Source organism: Salmo salar, chromosome 05 (assembly GCF_965601325.2).
Source record: "Salmo salar chromosome 05, fSalSal1, whole genome shotgun sequence".
NCBI lineage: Eukaryota > Metazoa > Chordata > Actinopteri > Salmoniformes > Salmonidae > Salmo > Salmo salar.
In genome coordinates, this window is record NC_138295.1 from 90640001 (window position 1) to 90663483 (window position 23483).

At 46.7% G+C, this 23483-nt stretch overlaps 1 protein-coding gene across 2 annotated transcripts in view; it reads left to right on the top strand.

Moving 5' to 3' along the window:
* Positions 1 to 23483, top strand: part of LOC106598295 (transcription initiation factor TFIID subunit 2) — a 47341-nt gene that overhangs the window by 20190 nt on the left and 3668 nt on the right. The window contains exons 16-26 of one of the 2 annotated variants that reach the window (XM_082975961.1): positions 1638 to 1739; positions 2151 to 2301; positions 8738 to 8878; positions 9103 to 9213; positions 9415 to 9608; positions 10578 to 10717; positions 15561 to 15630; positions 17261 to 17370; positions 20048 to 20280; positions 20484 to 20666; positions 23313 to 23415. In XM_082975961.1, the coding sequence (XP_082832087.1) occupies positions 1638 to 1739; positions 2151 to 2301; positions 8738 to 8878; positions 9103 to 9213; positions 9415 to 9608; positions 10578 to 10717; positions 15561 to 15630; positions 17261 to 17370; positions 20048 to 20280; positions 20484 to 20666; positions 23313 to 23415 (1538 nt within the window). The other variant, XM_082975962.1, reaches the window with a different exon arrangement.

The window sequence follows — 23483 nt, forward strand, 5'->3', positions numbered from 1 at the left end:
GAGCAGCGCTGATGCATACTACAGAGCTGGGGAGAGCAGCGCTGATACATACTACAGAGCTGGGGAGAGCAGCGCTGATACATACTACAGAGCTGGGGAGAGCAGCACTGATACATACTACAGAGCTGGGGAGAGCAGCACTGATACATACTACAGAGATGGGGAGAGCAGCGCTGATACATACTACAGAGCTGGGGAGAGCAGCGCTGATACATACTACAGAGCTGGGGAGAGCAGCGCTGATACATACTACAGAGATGGGGAGAGCAGCGCTGATGCATACTACAGAGCTGGGGAGAGCAGCGCTGATACTACAGAGCTAGGGAGAGCAGCGCTGATACATACTACAGAGCTGGGGAGAGCAGCGCTGATACATACTACAGAGCTGGGGAGAGCAGCGCTGATACATACTACAGAGCTGGGGAGAGCAGCGCTGATACATACTACAGAGCTGGGGAGAGCAGCGCTGATACATACTACAGAGCTGGGGAGAGCAGCGCTGATACATACTACAGAGATAGGGAGAGCAGCACTGATACATACTACAGAGCTGGGGAGAGCAGCACTGATACATACTACAGAGCAGCACTGATACATACTACAGAGCTGGGGAGAGCAGCACTGATACATACTACAGAGATGGGGAGAGCAGCACTGATACATACTACAGAGCTGGGGAGAGCAGCACTGATACATACTACAGAGCTGGGGAGAGCAGCACTGATACATACTACAGAGCTGGGGAGAGCAGCACTGATACATACTACAGGGCTGGGGAGAGCTGCACTGATACTACAGAGCTGGGGAGAGCAGCTATAGCTGTTACCGAGCAGTGAGAAACTAACCAACAACCCAGCAGGCAGTTACAACTGTCTGCAACCCTCCTGCCAAGTCTTGGGCACCTTTAACATCACTCTAGCCAGGCAGGCCTCCAACAACCCCTCTGGTGTTGTGTCGTCTGCCTGCTTCTCTCTCCACTGTTTAAACAGCGGCAGGTGTTGGCTTCAGTCAATCACTTCTGTTTGGTTTAGATTTGGTCCATCCTACCCTCAGAGGAAACCGCAGGCTGTAACTTAATTTCAGGTCTATATCCTACCCTCAGTAGTTTACGTCCTAGCCTCAGTAGTTTACGTCCTAGCCTCAGTAGTTTACGTCCTAGCCTCAGTAGTTTACGTCCTAGCCTCAGTAGTTTACGTCCTACCCTCAGTAGTTTACGTCCTACCCTCAGTAGTTTACGTCCTAGCCTCAGTAGTTTACGTCCTAGCCTCAGTAGTTTACGTCCTAGCCTCAGTAGTTTACGTCCTAGCCTCAGTAGTTTACGTCCTACCCTCAGTAGTTTACGTCCTACCCTCAGTAGTTTACGTCCTAGCCTCAGTAGTTTACGTCCTAGCCTCAGTAGTTTACGTCCTAGCCTCATAGTCTCAGTAGTTTACGTCCTAGCCTCAGTAGTTTACGTCCTAGCCTCAGTAGTTTACGTCCTAGCCTCAGAGGGAATAAAGGATCTCGCCATTAAAATAATCAACATACTTTCAGTCAAATCAGTTGAATTCAGACAAGCCACCCTCCTTAACAGACAAGTGTTCCGTTCGTTCCGTTCCACAAAGAATCTAAAACAACCAACTCTGTTTCTCACGCAGTGCGGATTCTCCTTTGCTGTGGATCCGGATCGATCCAGACATGTCTATCCTGCGTAAGGTGGAGTTTGAGCAGGCAGACTTCATGTGGCAGTACCAGCTCAGGTACAGGACTCTTCACCTTTTGCTTTTATTAACTGGCCGTTGCATGGATTTGTTTCTTCATGTATTCTTGAGCACAAGTTAAAAAAGACTATCCTTATTTACAAACATGACAAAGATGACTACAGATCACGCCACAGAGCCGTGACCACAGATCACGCCACAGAGCCGTGACCACAGATCACGCCACAGAGCCGTGACCACAGATCACGCCACAGAGCCGTGACCACAGATCACGCCACAGAGCCGTGACCACAGATCACGCCACAGAGCCGTGACCACAGATCACGCCACAGAGCAATGATTGCACAAGCTATAGATCTGACATTTCAACATGAAGTTCAATGCGAACTAGAAAAGGTGTGTTTGCTTGTCCTGGAAGTATTCTTCATGGTTCAGAACTATCTTCCTCAGGTACGAACGGGACGTAGTGGCCCAGGAGGAGTCTATTTTAGCCCTGGAGAAGTTCCCCACGCCGGCCTCCCGTCTGGCCCTCACTGACATCCTAGAACAGGACCAGTGTTTCTACAAGGTCCGCCAGGGGGCCTGCTTCTGCCTCGCCAAGGTAAGAAGTACACTTCACCCACCCATCCATCTTTATCCCTCCATTGATTCATTAACCATGGTAGGGTTTTAGTGTGATGAATCCAGAGTTGAGCACATCATTCCTTTATTCTAAGTCAAGGGGACTGCTGTGCCATTAGGCCACTAACCTTCCTAGTCTTCGTTCTTCTTTTAAAACCTAATTCCACAACCCCTGTAGAACGTTATCCTCCTATATCTGATTGATTTCCTCCATTTATAATATTTTCATCTGAACCCATATTTCCTTAAAATCAAAAATGGATGTGGAGTTCCATCAGGTTTCATTGGCTTCCAGAATTGAATTTAGCTAGTTGATGGTCTTTCAGACCACAGGATGTTAACGGGTAACCCTGATAGCCTTGGCAGGCCGGTGATAGGCTGTCTTTGTTGAAAGAGTGGGAGCCGGCAGGAAAGGCTTAAGGCAAGTCCAAGCAGAGTCCACACCCACACTTAGATACACACACTCACATATACACACACCCGTCCACCCCAGGGCCTTGTGTTTACCTTGCCCTCAGCTCTGTCCTTCTCTCTAATATCCTGCTGAGAGAGAGCAGGGAGACCCTCAGCTCTGTTCTTCTCTCTAATATCCTGCTGAGAGAGAGCAGGTAGACCCTCAGCTCTGTTCTTCTCTCTAATATCCTGCTGAGAGAGAGCAGGGAGACCCTCAGCTCTGTCCTTCTCTCTAATATCCTGCTGAGAGAGAGCAGGGAGACCCTCAGCTCTGTCCTTCTCTAATATCCTGCTGAGAGAGAGCAGGGAGACCCTCAGCTCTGTCCTTCTCTAATATCCTGCTGAGAGAGAGCAGGTAGACCCTCAGCTCTGTTCTTCTCTAATATCCTGCTGAGAGAGAGCAGGGAGACCCTCAGCTCTGTCCTTCTCTAATATCCTGCTGAGAGAGCAGGTAGACCCTCAGCTCTGTCCTTCTCTAATATCCTGCTGAGAGAGAGCAGGGAGACCCTCAGCTCTGTCCTTCTCTCTAATATCCTGCTGAGAGAGAGCAGGTAGACCCTCAGCTCTGTCCTTCTCTAATATCCTGCTGAGAGAGAGCAGGTAGACCCTCAGCTCTGTCCTTCTCTAATATCCTGCTGAGAGAGAGCAGGGAGACCCTCAGCTCTGTCCTTCTCTAATATCCTGCTGAGAGAGAGCAGGTAGACCCTCAGCTCTGTTCTTCTCTCTAATATCCTGCTGAGAGAGAGCAGGGAGACCCTCAGCTCTGTCCTTCTCTAATATCCTGCTGAGAGAGAGCAGGGAGACCTTCAGCTCTGACCTTCTCTAATATCCTGCTGAGAGAGAGCAGGTAGACCCTCAGCTCTGTCCTTCTCTAATATCCTGCTGAGAGAGAGCAGATAGACCCTCAGCTCTGTCCGTCTCTAATATCCTGCTGAGAGAGAGCAGGTAGACCCTCAGCTGTCCTTCTCTAATATCCTGCTGAGAGAGAGCAGGGAGACCCTCAGCTCTGTCCTTCTCTAATATCCTGCTGAGAGAGAGCAGGGAGACCCTCAGCTCTGTTCTTCTCTAATATCCTGCTGAGAGAGAGCAAGGAGACCCTCAGCTCTGTCCTTCTCTAATATCCTGCTGAGAGAGAGCAGGTAGACCCTCAGCTCTGTCCTTCTCTAATATCCTGCTGAGAGAGAGCAGGTAGACCCTCAGCTCTTTTCTTCTCTCTAATATCCTGCTGAGAGAGAGCAGGTAGACCCTCAGCTCTGTCCTTCTCTAATATCCTGCTGAGAGAGAGCAGGTAGACCCTCAGCTCTGTCCTTCTCTAATATCCTGCTGAGAGAGAGCAGGGAGACCCTCAGCTCTGTCCTTCTCTAATATCCTGCTGAGAGAGAGCAGGTAGACCCTCAGCTCTGTTCTTCTCTAATATCCTGCTGAGAGAGAGCAGGGAGACCCTCAGCTCTGTTCTTCTCTAATATCCTGCTGAGAGAGAGCAGGGAGACCCTCAGCTCTGTCCTTCTCTAATATCCTGCTGAGAGAGAGCAGGGAGACCCTCAGCTCTGTCCTTCTCTAATATCCTGCTGAGAGAGAGCAGGGAGACCCTCAGCTCTGTCCTTCTCTCTAATATCCTGCTGAGAGAGAGCAGGGAGACCCTCAGCTCTGTCCTTCTCTAATATCCTGCTGAGAGAGAGCAGGTAGACCCTCAGCTCTGTCCTTCTCTAATATCCTGCTGAGAGAGAGCAGGGAGACCCTCAGCTCTGTCCTTCTCTAATATCCTGCTGAGAGAGCAGGGAGACCCTCAGCTCTGTCCTTCTCTAATATCCTGCTGAGAGAGAGCAGGGAGACCCTCAGCTCTGTCCTTCTCTAATATCCTGCTGAGAGAGAGCAGGTAGACCCTCAGCTCTGTCCTTCTCTCTAATATCCTGCTGAGAGAGAGCAGGGAGACCCTCAGCTCTGCCCTTCTCTAATATCCTGCTGAGAGAGAGCAGGGAGACCCTCAGATCTGTCCTTCTCTAATATCCTGCTGAGAGAGAGCAGGGAGACCCTCAGCTCTGTCCTTCTCTAATATCCTGCTGAGAGAGAGCAGGTAGACCCTCAGCTCTGTCCTTCTCTAATATCCTGCTGAGAGAGAGCAGGGAGACCCTCAGCTCTGTCCTTCTCTAATATCCTGCTGAGAGAGAGCAGGGAGACCCTCAGCTCTGTCCTTCTCTAATATCCTGCTGAGAGAGAGCAGGTAGACCCTCAGCTCTGTCCTTCTCTAATATCCTGCTGAGAGAGAGCAGGTAGACCCTCAGCTCTGTTCTTCTCTAATATCCTGCTGAGAGAGAGCAGGGAGACCCTCAGCTCTGTCCTTCTCTAATATCCTGCTGAGAGAGCAGGTAGACCCTCAGCTCTGTCCTTCTCTAATATCCTGCTGAGAGAGAGCAGGGAGACCCTCAGCTCTGTCCTTCTCTCTAATATCCTGCTGAGAGAGAGCAGGTAGACCCTCAGCTCTGTCCTTCTCTAATATCCTGCTGAGAGAGAGCAGGTAGACCCTCAGCTCTGTCCTTCTCTAATATCCTGCTGAGAGAGAGCAGGGAGACCCTCAGCTCTGTCCTTCTCTAATATCCTGCTGAGAGAGAGCAGGTAGACCCTCAGCTCTGTTCTTCTCTCTAATATCCTGCTGAGAGAGAGCAGGGAGACCCTCAGCTCTGTCCTTCTCTAATATCCTGCTGAGAGAGAGCAGGGAGACCCTCAGCTCTGACCTTCTCTAATATCCTGCTGAGAGAGAGCAGGTAGACCCTCAGCTCTGTCCTTCTCTAATATCCTGCTGAGAGAGAGCAGATAGACCCTCAGCTCTGTCCGTCTCTAATATCCTGCTGAGAGAGAGCAGGTAGACCCTCAGCTGTCCTTCTCTAATATCCTGCTGAGAGAGAGCAGGGAGACCCTCAGCTCTGTCCTTCTCTAATATCCTGCTGAGAGAGAGCAGGGAGACCCTCAGCTCTGTTCTTCTCTAATATCCTGCTGAGAGAGAGCAAGGAGACCCTCAGCTCTGTCCTTCTCTAATATCCTGCTGAGAGAGAGCAGGTAGACCCTCAGCTCTGTCCTTCTCTAATATCCTGCTGAGAGAGAGCAGGTAGACCCTCAGCTCTGTTCTTCTCTCTAATATCCTGCTGAGAGAGAGCAGGTAGACCCTCAGCTCTGTCCTTCTCTAATATCCTGCTGAGAGAGAGCAGGTAGACCCTCAGCTCTGTCCTTCTCTAATATCCTGCTGAGAGAGAGCAGGGAGACCCTCAGCTCTGTCCTTCTCTAATATCCTGCTGAGAGAGAGCAGGTAGACCCTCAGCTCTGTTCTTCTCTAATATCCTGCTGAGAGAGAGCAGGGAGACCCTCAGCTCTGTTCTTCTCTAATATCCTGCTGAGAGAGAGCAGGGAGACCCTCAGCTCTGTCCTTCTCTAATATCCTGCTGAGAGAGAGCAGGGAGACCCTCAGCTCTGTCCTTCTCTAATATCCTGCTGAGAGAGAGCAGGGAGACCCTCAGCTCTGTCCTTCTCTCTAATATCCTGCTGAGAGAGAGCAGGGAGACCCTCAGCTCTGTCCTTCTCTAATATCCTGCTGAGAGAGAGCAGGTAGACCCTCAGCTCTGTCCTTCTCTAATATCCTGCTGAGAGAGAGCAGGGAGACCCTCAGCTCTGTCCTTCTCTAATATCCTGCTGAGAGAGCAGGGAGACCCTCAGCTCTGTCCTTCTCTAATATCCTGCTGAGAGAGAGCAGGGAGACCCTCAGCTCTGTCCTTCTCTAATATCCTGCTGAGAGAGAGCAGGTAGACCCTCAGCTCTGTCCTTCTCTCTAATATCCTGCTGAGAGAGAGCAGGGAGACCCTCAGCTCTGCCCTTCTCTAATATCCTGCTGAGAGAGCAGGGAGACCCTCAGCTCTGTCCTTCTCTAATATCCTGCTGAGAGAGAGCAGGGAGACCCTCAGCTCTGTCCTTCTCTAATATCCTGCTGAGAGAGAGCAGGTAGACCCTCAGCTCTGTCCTTCTCTCTAATATCCTGCTGAGAGAGAGCAGGGAGACCCTCAGCTCTGTCCTTCTCTAATATCCTGCTGAGAGAGAGCAGGGAGACCCTCAGCTCTGTCCTTCTCTAATATCCTGCTGAGTGAGAGCAGGGAGACCCTCAGCTCTGTCCTTCTCTAATATCCTGCTGAGAGAGAGCAGGTAGACCCTCAGCTCTGTCCTTCTCTCTAATATCCTGCTGAGAGAGAGCAGGGAGACCCTCAGCTCTGTTCTTCTCTAATATCCTGCTGAGAGAGAGCAGGGAGACCCTCAGCTCTGTCCTTCTCTAATATCCTGCTGAGAGAGAGCAGGGAGACCCTCAGCTCTGTCCTTCTCTAATATCCTGCTGAGAGAGAGCAGGGAGACCCTCAGCTCTGTCCTTCTCTCTAATATCCTGCTGAGAGAGAGCAGGGAGACCCTCAGCTCTGTCCTTCTCTAATATCCTGCTGAGAGAGAGCAGGTAGACCCTCAGCTCTGTCCTTCTCTAATATCCTGCTGAGAGAGAGCAGGGAGACCCTCAGCTCTGTCCTTCTCTAATATCCTGCTGAGAGAGCAGGGAGACCCTCAGCTCTGTCCTTCTCTAATATCCTGCTGAGAGAGAGCAGGGAGACCCTCAGCTCTGTCCTTCTCTAATATCCTGCTGAGAGAGAGCAGGTAGACCCTCAGCTCTGTCCTTCTCTCTAATATCCTGCTGAGAGAGAGCAGGGAGACCCTCAGCTCTGCCCTTCTCTAATATCCTGCTGAGAGAGCAGGGAGACCCTCAGCTCTGTCCTTCTCTAATATCCTGCTGAGAGAGAGCAGGGAGACCCTCAGCTCTGTCCTTCTCTAATATCCTGCTGAGAGAGAGCAGGTAGACCCTCAGCTCTGTCCTTCTCTCTAATATCCTGCTGAGAGAGAGCAGGGAGACCCTCAGCTCTGTCCTTCTCTAAAATCCTGCTGAGAGAGAGCAGGGAGACCCTCAGCTCTGTCCTTCTCTAATATCCTGCTGAGAGAGAGCAGGGAGACCCTCAGCTCTGTTCTTCTCTAATATCCTGCTGAGAGAGCAGGGAGACCCTCAGCTCTGTCCTTCTCTAATATCCTGCTGAGAGAGAGCAGGGAGACCTTCAGCTCTGTCCTTCTCTCTAATATCCTGCTGAGAGAGAGCAGGGAGACCCTCAGCTCTGTTCTTCTCTAATATCCTGCTGAGAGAGAGCAGGGAGACCTTCAGCTCTGTCCTTCTCTCTAATATCCTGCTGAGAGAGAGCAGGTAGACCCTCAGCTCTGTCCTTCTCTAATATCCTGCTGAGAGAGAGCAGGGAGACCCTCAGCTCTGTTCTTCTCTAATATCCTGCTGAGAGAGAGCAGGGAGACCCTCAGCTCTGTCCTTCTCTAATATCCTGCTGAGAGAGCAGGGAGACCCTCAGCTCTGTTCTTCTCTAATATCCTGCTGAGAGAGAGCAGGGAGACCCTCAGCTCTGTCCTTCTCTAATATCCTGCTGATAGAGCAGGGAGACCCTCAGCTCTGTTCTTCTCTAATATCCTGCTGAGAGAGAGCAGGGAGACCTTCAGCTCTGTCCTTCTCTAATATCCTGCTGAGAGAGAGCAGGGAGACCCTCAGCTCTGTCACTTCCTCATGTAACAGGCTAGAAGCCATTCTGCTAGAAGCCAATTGTTCTGAACTCTGGAAAATCTAATCATAGTTACACTCTCTTGTCCCCTTGCAGTAACTTTCAAATGAGTAGTACAACGTTTTGTCTAGGAAACCTTCAGAGTGTCATGTGTCATCCTAGTTAGATTACTAGCTAATACGTCTATTATTTAGTGTCTTCTGTGTCTAGATAGTGAAACTCCACTCTTCTGTGAAGTGCCTGTTCACCAGGATAGCTAGCTGTCACACATCAGCTCAAATAGAAGAGGAGGAGGAAGCTGTATCACGTATTTCCTGTTTTTAATATTCATAGATAGCCAACTCCATGATGAGCACCTGGACCGGTCCTCCAGCCATGAAGTCTCTGTTCACCAGGATGTTCTGCTGTAAGAGCTGTCCAAACATCGTCAAGACCAACACCTTCATCAGCTTCCAGAGCTACTTCCTACAGAAGGTATTTAACGTAGATCACGAGACTGTCTGTTTGTTAAATATCTTATCAGTCATGGGATACGTGTTACACACTGTAGAGGTTTTTACTTCGTCACAGAACCTAAACCTTTAGGAAACAATGGCGGACAAAATCTGAATTCGTTTCCTTGTAAATTGCAAGAAATGTGTAATACAGTGGTCCAGTATTTTGGCGTGTGTAATGAGCTGTGTTTGATCTATACCTAGACCATGCCTGTAGCCATGGCTCAGCTCAGAGACATCCAGAACCTCTGTCCCAAAGACGTCCTCAACTTCATCCTGGACCTCATCAAGTACAACGACAACAGGAAGAACAAGGTGAGATGGGGTTTGTTCTGTTGTGACCAATGAATAGAAGGGGACAGGGTGAAGGAGATGAACCGTTCAGAGAGTGTTGGACCAGGGATCGCCATCGTTGGTAATCCTGTATGGTGTTCTGGAGTTGGCTGTGCTGACCACTGGGCCAGACTGACCCGGCACTAATGGCTTTAATGTTGTTGTCTTTCTCTTTTCCCCTAGTTCTCTGACAACTACTACCGTGCCGAGCTGATTGATGCCCTCACCAACTCCCTGACCCCGGCCATCAGCATCAGTAACGAGGTGCGCACCGTGGACAACCTCAACGGAGACGTACGCCTCATCCTGGAGGAGATCACACGGTCTCTTAACATGGAGAAACTACTGCCCAGCTACCGCAACACCATCACTGTCAGGTAGAGATAATCACTATATAAACTAAACATCCTGGAGGAGATCATCACTACTGTCCAGCTACCACAACACCATCACTGTCAGGTAGAGATAATCACTACTATAGATACCACTATACATTATACTATATAAACTAAACATCCTGGAGGAGATCATCACTACTGTCCAGCTACCACAACACCATCACTGTCAGGTAGAGATAATCACTACCATAGATACCCACTATACATTATACTATATAAACTAAACATCCTGGAGGAGATCATCACTACTGTCCAGCTACCACAACACCATCACTGTCAGGTAGAGATAATCACTACCATAGATACCCACTATACATTATACTATATAAACTAAACATAAATGGTGGTTGTAAATGGTGGTTTTTAGTGGTGGTACCTGTGGGTGGTGGTAAATGGTGGTGGTAAATGGTGGTGGTAAATGATGGTGGTGAATGTGGGTGGTAAGTGGTGGTAAGTGGTGGTGGTAAATGGTGGTGGTAAATGGTGGTGGTGGTAAATGCGGGTGCTTGATGTCAGTGTTTTGATTGTCCGCTTTTAGTGGCTGGTTTTACATTGTGTTGATCGATAAACGATTGACCAAATAGTGGTTGACCTAAAGTGTCATTGTTGAACTGGCTGGTGTGGAAGCTTTTTGGCCCTTGTACCCTCTCCCCAAATATTGCCAAACACGTCCCGTACAGGAAGCTAGTTGAGTGCCAGGGTAAACTTTCCCACCTGCATGATCTTATCAATCAAAATGCCTTCAAGGCACAATCTGCAACTTTGATTTCCAGTTGTAGAACTCCAAATCTTTTTAACCCTAAAGGGTATTGGTGCGTTAGAAATCAGGAACTATGATTAGGCTTATAGCTGAGTGACCCCTCTCTCGCCTCCATTTCTCTCGCTCTCTCGCTCTCGCTCTCGCTCGCTCTCTCCTCCATCCCCCCTCTCTTTCTTCCCTCTCTCCAGTTGTCTCAGAGCTATCCGGATGCTTCAGAAGAATGGTCATATTCCCAGTGACCCCTCTCTGTTTAAATCCTATGCAGAATATGGACACTTTGTGGATGTGCGTGTCGCAGCACTGGAAGCTGTGGTGGACTACACAAGAGGTATACATCAAACTAGTAGTAGTGAAGTTGGTAGGACACACCCTATTCCCTATGTAGTGCACTACATTTAGCCAGATCAACATAGGGTTAGAATTAGTCCCATAGGGCTCTAACCAGAAGTAGTGCACTTGACTACAGAGCATTCAGAAAGTATTCAGACCCCTTGACTTTTCCCACATTTTTTACGTTACAGCCTTATTCTGAAATGGATTAAATTGTTTTCTTTTCTCATCAATCTACACACAATATCCCATAATGACAAACCAAAAACAGGTTCTTGGTCACCTCCAGATCTGTGCCTCGACACAAGCCTGTCTCGGAGCTCTACGGACAATTCCTTCCACCTCATGGCTTGGTTTTTGCTCTGACATGCACTGCCAACTGTAGGACCTTTATTTAGACAGGTGTGTGCCTTTCCAAATCATGTCCAATCAATTGAATTTACCACAGGTGGACTCCAATCAAGTTGTAGAAACATCAAGGATGATCAATGGAAACAGGATGCACCTGAGCTCAATTTTGAGTTTATAGCAAAGGGTCTGAATACTTGCAATAATGTTTCAAAAACTTTATTTGCTTTGTCATTATGAGGTACTGTGTGTAGACTGAGGAAAAACATGTATTTAATCCATTTTAGAATAAGGCTGTAACGTAACAAAATGTGGAAAGGAATACTTTCCGAATGCACTCTACAAGGAGACTAGCGTGCCATTTCAGACACGGCCTAGTTCTCTGGGGTGAACACCTTGACCCTAAATATCCCTCCATCCAGACTGTCACCAGTCAGTCTGTTTTAATCTCTGGGGTGAACACCTTGACCCTAAATATCCCTCCATCCAGACTGTCACCAGTCAGTCTGTTTTAATCTCTGGGGTGAACACCTTGACCCTAAATATCCCTCCATCCAGACTGTCACCAGTCAGTCTGTTTTAATCTCTGGGGTGAACACCTTGACCCTAAATATCCCTCCATCCAGACTGTCACCAGTCAGTCTGTTTTAATCTCTGGGGTGAACACCTTGACCCTAAATATCCCTCCATCCAGACTGTCACCAGTCAGTCTGTTTTAATCTCTGGGGTGAACACCTTGACCCTAAATATCCCTCCATCCAGACTGTCACCAGTCAGTCTGTTTTAATCTCTGGGGTGAACACCTTGACCCTAAATATCCCTCCATCCAGACTGTCACCAGTCAGTCTGTTTTAATCTCTGGGGTGAACACCTTGACCCTAAATATCCCTCCATCCAGACTGTCACCAGTCAGTCTGTTTTAATCTCTGGGGTGAACACCTTGACCCTAAATATCCCTCCATCCAGACTGTCACCAGTCAGTCTGTTTTAATCTCTGGGGTGAACACCTTGACCCTAAATATCCCTCCATCCAGACTGTCACCAGTCAGTCTGTTTTAATCTCTGGGGTGAACACCTTGACCCTAAATATCCCTCCATCCAGACTGTCACCAGTCAGTCTGTTTTAATCTCTGGGGTGAACACCTTGACCCTAAATATCCCTCCATCCAGACTGTCACCAGTCAGTCTGTTTTAATCTCTGGGGTGAACACCTTGACCCTAAATATCCCTCCATCCAGACTGTCACCAGTCAGTCTGTTTTAATCTCTGGGGTGAACACCTTGACCCTAAATATCCCTCCATCCAGACTGTCACCAGTCAGTCTGTTTTAATCTCTGGGGTGAACACCTTGACCCTAAATATCCCTCCATCCAGACTGTCACCAGTCAGTCTGTTTTAATCTCTGGGGTGAACACCTTGACCCTAAATATCCCTCCATCCAGACTGTCACCAGTCAGTCTGTTTTAATCTCTGGGGTGAACACCTTGACCCTAAATATCCCTCCATCCAGACTGTCACCAGTCAGTCTGTTTTAATCTCTGGGGTGAACACCTTGACCCTAAATATCCCTCCATCCAGACTGTCACCAGTCAGTCTGTTTTAATCTCTGGGGTGAACACCTTGACCCTAAATATCCCTCCATCCAGACTGTCACCAGTCAGTCTGTTTTAATCTCTGGGGTGAACACCTTGACCCTAAATATCCCTCCATCCAGACTGTCACCAGTCAGTCTGTTTTAATCTCTGGGGTGAACACCTTGACCCTAAATATCCCTCCATCCAGACTGTCACCAGTCAGTCTGTTTTAATCTCTGGGGTGAACACCTTGACCCTAAATATCCCTCCATCCAGACTGTCACCAGTCAGTCTGTTTTAATCTCTGGGGTGAACACCTTGACCCTAAATATCCCTCCATCCAGACTGTCACCAGTCAGTCTGTTTTAATCTCTGGGGTGAACACCTTGACCCTAAATATCCCTCCATCCAGACTGTCACCAGTCAGTCTGTTTTAATCTCTGGGGTGAACACCTTGACCCTAAATATCCCTCCATCCAGACTGTCACCAGTCAGTCTGTTTTAATCTCTGGGGTGAACACCTTGACCCTAAATATCCCTCCATCCAGACTGTCACCAGTCAGTCTGTTTTAATCTCTGGGGTGAACACCTTGACCCTAAATATCCCTCCATCCAGACTGTCACCAGTCAGTCTGTTTTAATCTCTGGGGTGAACACCTTGACCCTAAATATCCCTCCATCCAGACTGTCACCAGTCAGTCTGTTTTAATCTCTGGGGTGAACACCTTGACCCTAAATATCCCTCCATCCAGACTGTCACCAGTCAGTCTGTTTTAATCTCTGGGGTGAACACCTTGACCCTAAATATCCCTCCATCCAGACTGTCACCAGTCAGTCTGTTTTAATCTCTGGGGTGAACACCTTGACCCTAAATATCCCTCCATCCAGACTGTCACCAGTCAGTCTGTTTTAATCTCTGGGGTGAACACCTTGACCCTAAATATCTCTCCATCCAGACTGTCACCAGTCAGTCTGTTTTAATCTCTGGGGTGAACACCTTGACCCTAAATATCCCTCCATCCAGACTGAATGGCATCTTTCTCAGTCGTCAGTCTGTTTCACTCTGTGGGCTGTAGCTACTAGCTAGAGAGACAGCATCTCACCTGTAGAAGCAACATGCACACACACACACACACACACACACACACACACACACACACACACACTCCCTGCTATAAACCTCATAATAAACTGTGTGGTTCCAGCCCTGAATGCTGATTGGCTGACAGCCGTGGTATATCAGAGGTATACCCGTATACCACGGGTAGGACAAAAACATGTATTTACTGCGCTAATTACATTAGTAACCAGTTTATAATAGCAATAAGACACCTCTGGGGTTTGTGTTGTATGGCCTATACACCACGGCTAAGGGCTGTATCCAGGCACTCCGCGATGCGTCGTGCATAAGAAAAACCCTTAGCCGTGGTATTGGCCATATACCACAAACCACAAAGGTGTCTTACTGCTTAATGAATCAACCTCCCAGTCCATGCTGTCCTCAGATAAGGCTCTGGACAGAAGTAGTGCACTAAAGTAATGCCATTTTGGACACATCCTGGGGTTTAACCCTAAATGTTCATCTCCCTCCATCCAGACAGTTTCACTCCGTCTACCGAGAGAGTAGAGAGTTCCTGTTATAGTAGTAACATCACACTGACTCCTACCCAGAGAGTATCCCTTCTTGTTATAGTAGTAACATCACACTGACTCCTACCCAGAGAGTATCCCTTCTTGTTATAGTAGTAACATCACACTGACTCCTACCTAGAGTATCCCTTCTTGTTATAGTAGTAACATCACACTGACTCCTACCCAGAGAGTATCCCTTCTTGTTATAGTAGTAACATCACACTGACTCCTACCCAGAGAGTATCCCTTCTTGTTATAGTAGTAACATCACACTGACTCCTACCCAGAGAGTATCCCTTCTTGTTATAGTAGTAACATCACACTGACTCCTACCTAGAGAGTATCCCTTCTTGTTATTGTAGTAACATCACACTGACTCCTACCTAGAGAGTATCCCTTCTTGTTATAGTAGTAACATCACACTGACTCCTACCCAGAGAGTATCCCTTCTTGTTATAGTAGTAACATCACACTGACTCCTACCCAGAGAGTATCCCTTCTTGTTATAGTAGTAACATCACACTGACTCCTACCCAGAGAGTATCCCTTCTTGTTATAGTAGTAACATCACACTGACTCCTACCCAGAGAGTATCCCTTCTTGTTATAGTAGTAACATCACACTGACTCCTACCCAGAGAGTATCCCTTCTTGTTATAGTAGTAACATCACACTGACTCCTATCTAGAGAGTATCCCTTCTTGTTATAGTAGTAACATCACACTGACTCCTACCCAGAGAGTATCCCTTCTTGTTATAGTAGTAACATCACACTGACTCCTATCTAGAGAGTATCCCTTCTTGTTATAGTAGTAACATCACACTGACTCCTACCCAGAGAGTATCCCTTCTTGTTATAGTAGTAACATCACACTGACTCCTACCCAGAGAGTATCCCTTCTTGTTATAGTAGTAACATCACACTGACTCCTACCCAGAGAGTATCCCTTCTTGTTATAGTAGTAACATCACACTGACTCCTACCTAGAGAGTATCCCTTCTTGTTATAGTAGTAACATCACACTGACTCCTACCTAGAGAGTATCCCTTCTTGTTATAGTAGTAACATCACACTGACTCCTACCCAGAGAGTATCCCTTCTTGTTATAGTAGTAACATCACACTGACTCCTACCTAGAGAGTATCCCTTTCCAACACGCTCTGACTCCCACACACAATCCCTGCTGATGATGAATTATGTTTATAAATCTCACAGCCCTGCCTGCCTACCTGGCTGTCAGGACAGAGGTGTGTGTGTGGTCTGTTTTAACATGCTGTTTATTGCTAGTTGACAGGAGCTCCGTGGAACTGCAGTGGCTGCTCAACATGGTCCAGAATGATCCGGCTCATTACATCAGGTACTGTGTGTGTGTGTGTGTGTGTGTGTGTGTGTGTGTGTGTGTGGTGTGTGTGTGTGTGTGTGTGTGTGTGTGTGTGTGTGTGTGTGTGTGTGTGTGTGTGTGTGTGTGTGTGTGTGTGTGTGGGGTTGGCTGCCTAATACATAAAGATGCATCATCGTGTATTTATCTGGCTTCAAAATATGGGGACATTTTGTCTTAAGGCAGCAAGACAACAGGGTAGTTATTTATTTAGTGCTGTGTAAAAACAAGGACTGTTACAGTGAATTTATCAACTGATTAACTCATTTAGACCTGTAGTCTGAGGAAATGTATTGATGATACTTAATGCTCGGCCGTTTGAATCTAAATATATTCATCCTGATTGTTTCCCTTATTAGTGGATATTTTCCATGTCCCAGGAAAGGTGTTATGTGATGGTTTGTCCCAGGAAAGGTGTTATGTGATGGTTTGTCAGGGAAAGGTGTTATGTGACGGTTTGTCAGGGAAAGGTGTTATGTGACGGTTTGTCCCAGGAAAGGTGTAATGTGACGGTCTGTCCCAGGAAAGGTGTTATGTGACGGTCTGTCCCAGGAAAGGTGTTATGTGACGGTTTGTCCCAGGAAAGGTGTTATGTGATGGTTTGTCCCAGGAAAGGTGTTATGTGATGGTTTGTCAGGGAAAGGTGTTATGTGACGGTTTGTCCCAGGAAAGGTGTTATGTGACGGTCTGTCCCAGGAAAGGTGTTATGTGACGGTTTGTCCCATGTAAGGTGTTATGTGACGGTTTGTCCCATGTAAGGTGTTATGTGACGGTTTGTCCCAGGAAAGGTGTTATGTGATGGTTTGTCCCAGGAAAGGTGTTATGTGATGGTTTGTCCCAAGAAAGGTGTTATGTGATGGTTTGTCCCAGGAAAGGTGTTATGTTACGGTTTGTCCCAGGAAAGGTGTTATGTGATGGTTTGTCCCAGGAAAGGTGTTATGTGACGGTTTGTCAGGGAAAGGTGTTATGTGACGGTTTGTCCCATGTAAGGTGTTATGTGACGGTTTGTCCCAGGAAAGGTGTTATGTGACGGTTTGTCCCAGGAAAGGTGTTATGTGACGGTTTGTCCCAGGAAAGGTGTTATGTGATGGTTTGTCAGGGAAAGGTGTTATGTGACGGTTTGTCGGGGAAAGGTGTTATGTGACGATTTGTCCCAGGAAAGGTGTTAATGTGACGATTTGTCCCAGGAAAGGTGTTAATGTGACGATTTGTCCCAGGAAAGGTGTTAATGTGACGATTTGTCCCAGGAAAGGTGTTAATGTGACGATTTGTCCCAGGAAAGGTGTTATGTGATGGTTTGTCCCATGTAAGGTGTTATGTGATGGTGTGTCCCAGGAAAGGTGTTATGTGATGGTGTGTCCCAGGAGAGGTGTTATGTGATGGTGTGTCCCAGGAAAGGTGTTATGTGATGATTTGTCCCAGGAAATGTGTTATGTGATGGTTTGTCAGGGAAAGGTGTTATGTGATGGTTTGTCCCAGGAAATGTGTTATGTGATGGTTTGTCAGGGAAAGGTGTTATGTGATGGTTTGTCAGGGAAAGGTGTTATGTGATGGTCTGTGGCTGTGAAGTAACAGGATGTTAACCTTTACTTTCTCTCTGTTCGTTCAGACACAAGATTTTAAGCATGCTGGGTAAAAACCCTCCCTTCACCAAAGCAGCCGAGTCTCCTCTCTGCAACGAGGCTCTGGTCGACCAGCTGTGGAAACTCATGAACTCAGGTGAGACCTTAGTACATCTTAAATGGCACCCTATTCCCTATATAGTGCACCACTGTTGACCAGAGCCCTATTGGACCCTATTCCCTATATAGTGCACCACTGTTGACCAGAGCCCTATTGGACCCTATTCCCTATGTAGTGCACTATGTTTGACCAGAGCCCACATAAAGCTTGTTGGGCTCTGGATCAAAAGGAGTGTACTATGTAGCAAATAGGGTGCCATTTAAGATCAGACATAACTAATCAAACCTGATGAGATGCAGTACAGACAGAGACCCCCAGGCCTGGCTAGTCAAACCCCCAACCTGGGGCTGGTGTGATATCCACTCAGGCCTGGCTAGTCAAACCCCCACCTGGGGCTGGTGTGATATCCACTCAGGCCTGGCTAGTCAAACCCCCAACCTGGGGCTGGTGTGATATCCACTCAGACCTGGCTAGTCAAACCCCCAACCTGGGGCTGGTGTGATATCCACTCAGGCCTGGCTAGTCAAACCCCCAACCTGGGGCTGGTGTGATATCCTCTCAGGCCTGGCTAGTCAAACCCCCAACCTGGGGCTGGTGTGATATCCACTCAGGCCTGGCTAGTCAAACCCCCAACCTGGGGCTGGTGTGATATCCACTCAGACCTGGCTAGTCAAACCCCCAACCTGGAGTGATATCCAGCCAGAGACGGAGTTAGTGCCAGAGACAGTTACTGCTCACAAATCAAATCCATGTGTGTAATTAGCTAACCTCAACAGTCATTTATCAATGTTTGTGATGGTAAGAGTTGCACAACTGTCTAATTTGATGTTTGCACTTTAACCTCATAGTCTCGTAGTCATTGTATCATTTCAAATCCAAAGTGCTGGAATACAGAGCTAAAACCAGAATATGTGTCACTGGCCCAATACTTTTGGACGTCCCTGTATTACATTATGTCCATGGTCCTAACTTCAACTGTCAGTCTGACCCATTATTACATTACAATAACAAACTATGAGCAAATGTTCAGCATCACATTACATGGACATCCCCCAGCAGGCTTATATAAACCTTGTTTCAAAAGATGCCAAACGTTGTGAAATGTCTTTTCAAAGAGAGAGACGTTTTCTCTTAACAGTCGTAAAACATCTGTTTCTCTCCCAGGGAAGAGAAGGATCACGTTTTATCATGTTTCTAGGTTTGTCCATGTCTTGAGGGATATAGGGACCTGCTGGGACGGGCCTCAATAGGGTTGTGTCCCAAATGGCATCCAATCTCCAAATATATAGTGTGCTACTTATGACCAGGCCTCTGTGTAGTGCAGTATACAGAGAATGGGGTGTATTTTGGGATGTAGACCATGTCTTGGGGGGGGGGGGGGGGGGGGGGGCTCCTGGCTACAGTTCTAATGAGGTCAAACACAGCTGAGAGCCTCGGAGAACACTAACCTGCTCAAACACGGTCTGTCAGGAGGGGTCTGGAAACGCAGAGCTGGTGGGTGTTGTCTCAGACAGACAGACAGACAGTGTGGCCAATGGACTTATTATGTGTTGTTGCATCAAACCAGTTAGAGCTGTAAACTGCGCTCTTCCCAACAGAAATCTGTTATTTGAAAGACTTCCGTAACGTTTGGAAGAATAAGCACCTTTTTGAAACAAGGTGGATATTTTACTGGACTGCTGGGGGGTTGTAGATGTGTTCTGTTATTGTAGTGTACTATTTCATATGTTTTGAATGTACTTCTATGCTCTGAGGTTGGTTGTGACTGTTGGCAGTGGAACGTCGTTCTCGTTGCCAACCCAGTTTATGACTCGCAGTAATAAACTGTTGATAATCTGCCGTTTGTGTTATTATTCCCAGCACCATAACGTCAGTGATTACATTCACACCACTGTTATTATCACCTGGCTTGGAAAACAACTGAGGATCTGTTATGTTCAATTTAAACCAGTTAATACCAGTTAATCTCTATTTTATCAGATGTTATGTACATGATAACACAAACTATGACTGGAAACTGAATAAGCTACTGTAGTTTTGTGCATAATGTGCATTTCTAGTTTTCTCAAAGCTTTTCTAAGACAAAATAAGACCCTATTCCTAAACCGCTTCCTGGGTTTTTATGGATTTAACTTGACACGGTATCAGTGATTCTATTCATACCAATGGATTTAACTTGACATGGTATCAGTGATTCCATTCATACCAATGGATTTAACTTGACACGGTATCAGTGATTCCATTCATACCAATGGATTTAACTTGACATGGTATCAGTGATTCCATTCATACCAATGGATTTAACTTGACATGGTATCAGTGATTCCATTCATACCAATGGATTTAACTTGACACGGTATCAGTGATTCCATTCATACCAATGGTATTACTATCATTGGCTTGGGTTAGAAAACAATAGTGAAACTTTACAATGATCTGAACATTACTTTTGTCCAGCTGTAAAGTTGAATGTGTAAAGTTGAATGAAGCTGTAAAGTTGAATGAAGCTGAATGAAGCTGTAAAGTTGAATGTGTAAAGTTGAATGAAGCTGTAAAGTTGAATGTGTAAAGTTGAATGAAGCTGAATGAAGCTGTAAAGTTGAATGTGTAAAGTTGAATCAAGCTGTAAAGTTGAATGTGTAAAGTTGAATGAAGCTGAATGAAGCTGTAAAGTTGAATGTGTTCAGACCCTGCCATGTCACTGTTCCCCCAGGTACGTCTCATGACTGGCGTTTACGGTGTGACGCGGTGAATCTGTACTACACTCTGTTTGGTCTGACTCGTCCCTCCTGCCTGCCCCTGCCCGAGCTGGGCCTGGTACTCAACCTCAAGGAGAAGAAGGCTGTCCTCAACCCCACTATCAAGCCTGAACAGGGACCAGACACCACAGAGATGACTGGCAACACCATGGGCGTTCATATCCCTGTCATGGGCTTCACTAGCAGTGTAACAAGAAAAAAGAAATACTCATGATTTAACCTTTTTAATATAATAATATATTTTAGTGGGGACTTGGGCCTTCTTATCTTATTAAATCTTCACCTAAAATCTTTTCCGTCAACCTCATCTGAGTTTTGTTATAGCATAATTTCCCTTTCTCCCCCTCCATCTCTTCCCTCTGTCCCTCTCTCTCCCCCTCCCCTCTCTAGCTGGATGAGGGCCTGATCACCATGGAGACAGTGTCCAGCGTGTCTATGTCCAGTGGTGTGGCCCCGCCCCCTCAGGGTCTGAAGAGGAAGTTGGACAGTGTAGTTGGTCCGCTGGGCTCGTCCCCACCGGAGCCAGGCCAGGTACTGCAGGAAGAGGACACCAGTAAAAAATTCAAGATCAGAGTAAGGATCTCGAGCGCCGTGGGGAGACGCTTTTACTTGTCTGGGCTTTCACTACAGGCTTTACCCAATAATGTGTGTGTGTGTGTCCATGTGTTAGTATGTGTGTGTGAACCATTTCAGGCTCCCCTGAGGACTGAAGCAGCGCCACTGTGGACTCTGTGTCTGGATTAATCTACCTCTTTCCTTTAAACTGATACAGTCGGAACTGGCGCAGTCAACAGTCCAACTGGCGCGGTCTACAGTCGGGACTGGCGCGGTCGACGGTCGGGACTGGCGCGGTCGACGGTCGGGACTGGCGCGGTCGACGGTCGGGACTGGCGCGGTCCCATTGCTGATCGTATTTGACTTGACGTGAATCACTGTGATTGCTCAATCTTGTGATGGTGTTGAATGATGATGATGTTTCAGTTCAACACCATGGAGGAAGATCAGATCAGATGGTTATGACTGATGATGATGATGATGATGTTTCAGTTCAACACCATGGAGGAAGATCAGATCAGATGGTTATGACTGATGATGATGATGATGTTTCAGTTCAACTCCATGGAGGAAGATCAGATCAGATGGTTATGACTGATGATGATGATGATTCAGTTCAACACCATGGAGGAAGATCAGATCAGATGGTTATGACTGATGATGATGATGATTCAGTTCAACACCATGGAGGAAGATCAGATCAGATGGTTATGACTGATGATGATGATGATGTTTCAGTTCAACACCATGGAGGAAGATCAGATCAGATGGTTATGACTGATGATGATGATGATTCAGTTCAACACCATGGAGGAAGATCAGATCAGATGGTTATGACTGATGATGATGATGATGTTTCAGTTCAACACCGTGGAGGAAGATCAGATCAGATGGTTATGACTGATGATGATGATGATGATGATGTTTCAGTTCAACACCGTGGAGGAAGATCAGATCAGATGGTTATGACTGATGATGATGATGATGTTTCAGTTCAACACCATGGAGGAAGATCAGATCAGATGGTTATGACTGATGATGATGATGATGTTTCAGTTCAACACCATGGAGGAAGATCAGATCAGATGGTTATGACTGATGATGATGATGATGTTTCAGTTCAACACCGTGGAGGAAGATCAGATCAGATGGTTATGACTGATGATGATGATGATGTTTCAGTTCAACACCATGGAGGAAGATCAGATCAGATGGTTATGACTGATGATGATGATGATGTTTCAGTTCAACACCATGGAGGAAGATCAGATCAGATGGTTATGACTGATGATGATGATGATGTTTCAGTTCAACACCGTGGAGGAAGATCAGATCAGATGGTTATGACTGATGATGATGATGATTCAGTTCAACACCATGGAGGAAGATCAGATCAGATGGTTATGACTGATGATGATGATGATTCAGTTCAACACCATGGAGGAAGATCAGATCAGATGGTTATGACTGATGATGATGATGATGTTTCAGTTCAACACCGTGGAGGAAGATCAGATCAGATGGTTATGACTGATGATGATGATGATGATGATGTTTCAGTTCAACACCGTGGAGGAAGATCAGATCAGATGGTTATGACTGATGATGATGATGATGATGATGTTTCAGTTCAACACCATGGAGGAAGATCAGATCAGATGGTTATGACTGATGATGATGATGATGTTTCAGTTCAACACCATGGAGGAAGATCAGATCAGATGGTTATGACTGATGATGATGATGATGATGTTTCAGTTCAACACCGTGGAGGAAGATCAGATCAGATGGTTATGACTGATGATGATGATGATGTTTCAGTTCAACACCATGGAGGAAGATCAGATCAGATGGTTATGACTGATGATGATGATGATGTTTCAGTTCAACACCATGGAGGAAGATCAGATCAGATGGTTATGACTGATGATGATGATGATGTTTCAGTTCAACACCGTGGAGGAAGATCAGATCAGATGGTTATGACTGATGATGATGATGATGTTTCAGTTCAACACCATGGAGGAAGATCAGATCAGATGGTTATGACTGATGATGATGATGATGTTTCAGTTCAACACCGTGGAGGAAGATCAGATCAGATGGTTATGACTGATGATGATGATGATGTTTCAGTTCAACACCATGGAGGAAGATCAGATCAGATGGTTATGACTGATGATGATGATGATGTTTCAGTTCAACACCATGGAGGAAGATCAGATCAGATGGTTATGACTGATGATGATGATGATGTTTCAGTTCAACACCGTGGAGGAAGATCAGATCAGATGGTTATGACTGATGATGATGATGATGTTTCAGTTCAACACCATGGAGGAAGATCAGATCAGATGGTTATGACTGATGATGATGATGATGATGATGTTTCAGTTCAACACCATGGAGGAAGATCAGATCAGATGGTTATGACTGATGATGATGATGATGTTGTTGTTTCAGTTCAACACCATGGAGGAAGATCAGATCAGATGGTTATGACTGATGATGATGATGATGTTTCAGTTCAACACCATGGAGGAAGATCAGATCAGATGGTTATGACTGATGATGATGATGATGATGATGTTTCAGTTCAACACCATGGAGGAAGATCAGATCAGATGGTTATGACTGATGATGATGATGATGTTGTTGTTTCAGTTCAACACCATGGAGGAAGATGAGATTGACATGGAGAGTCCCCATGACAGCCAGGCGTTCATCCACCACCACCTCAACATCCTGGAGAGGCCATCCACACCAGGTCAGCACCCCGTCAAACATCCTGCACTTATCATACTGCTTCACAACTGGGCTTCATTCATGCTTTGA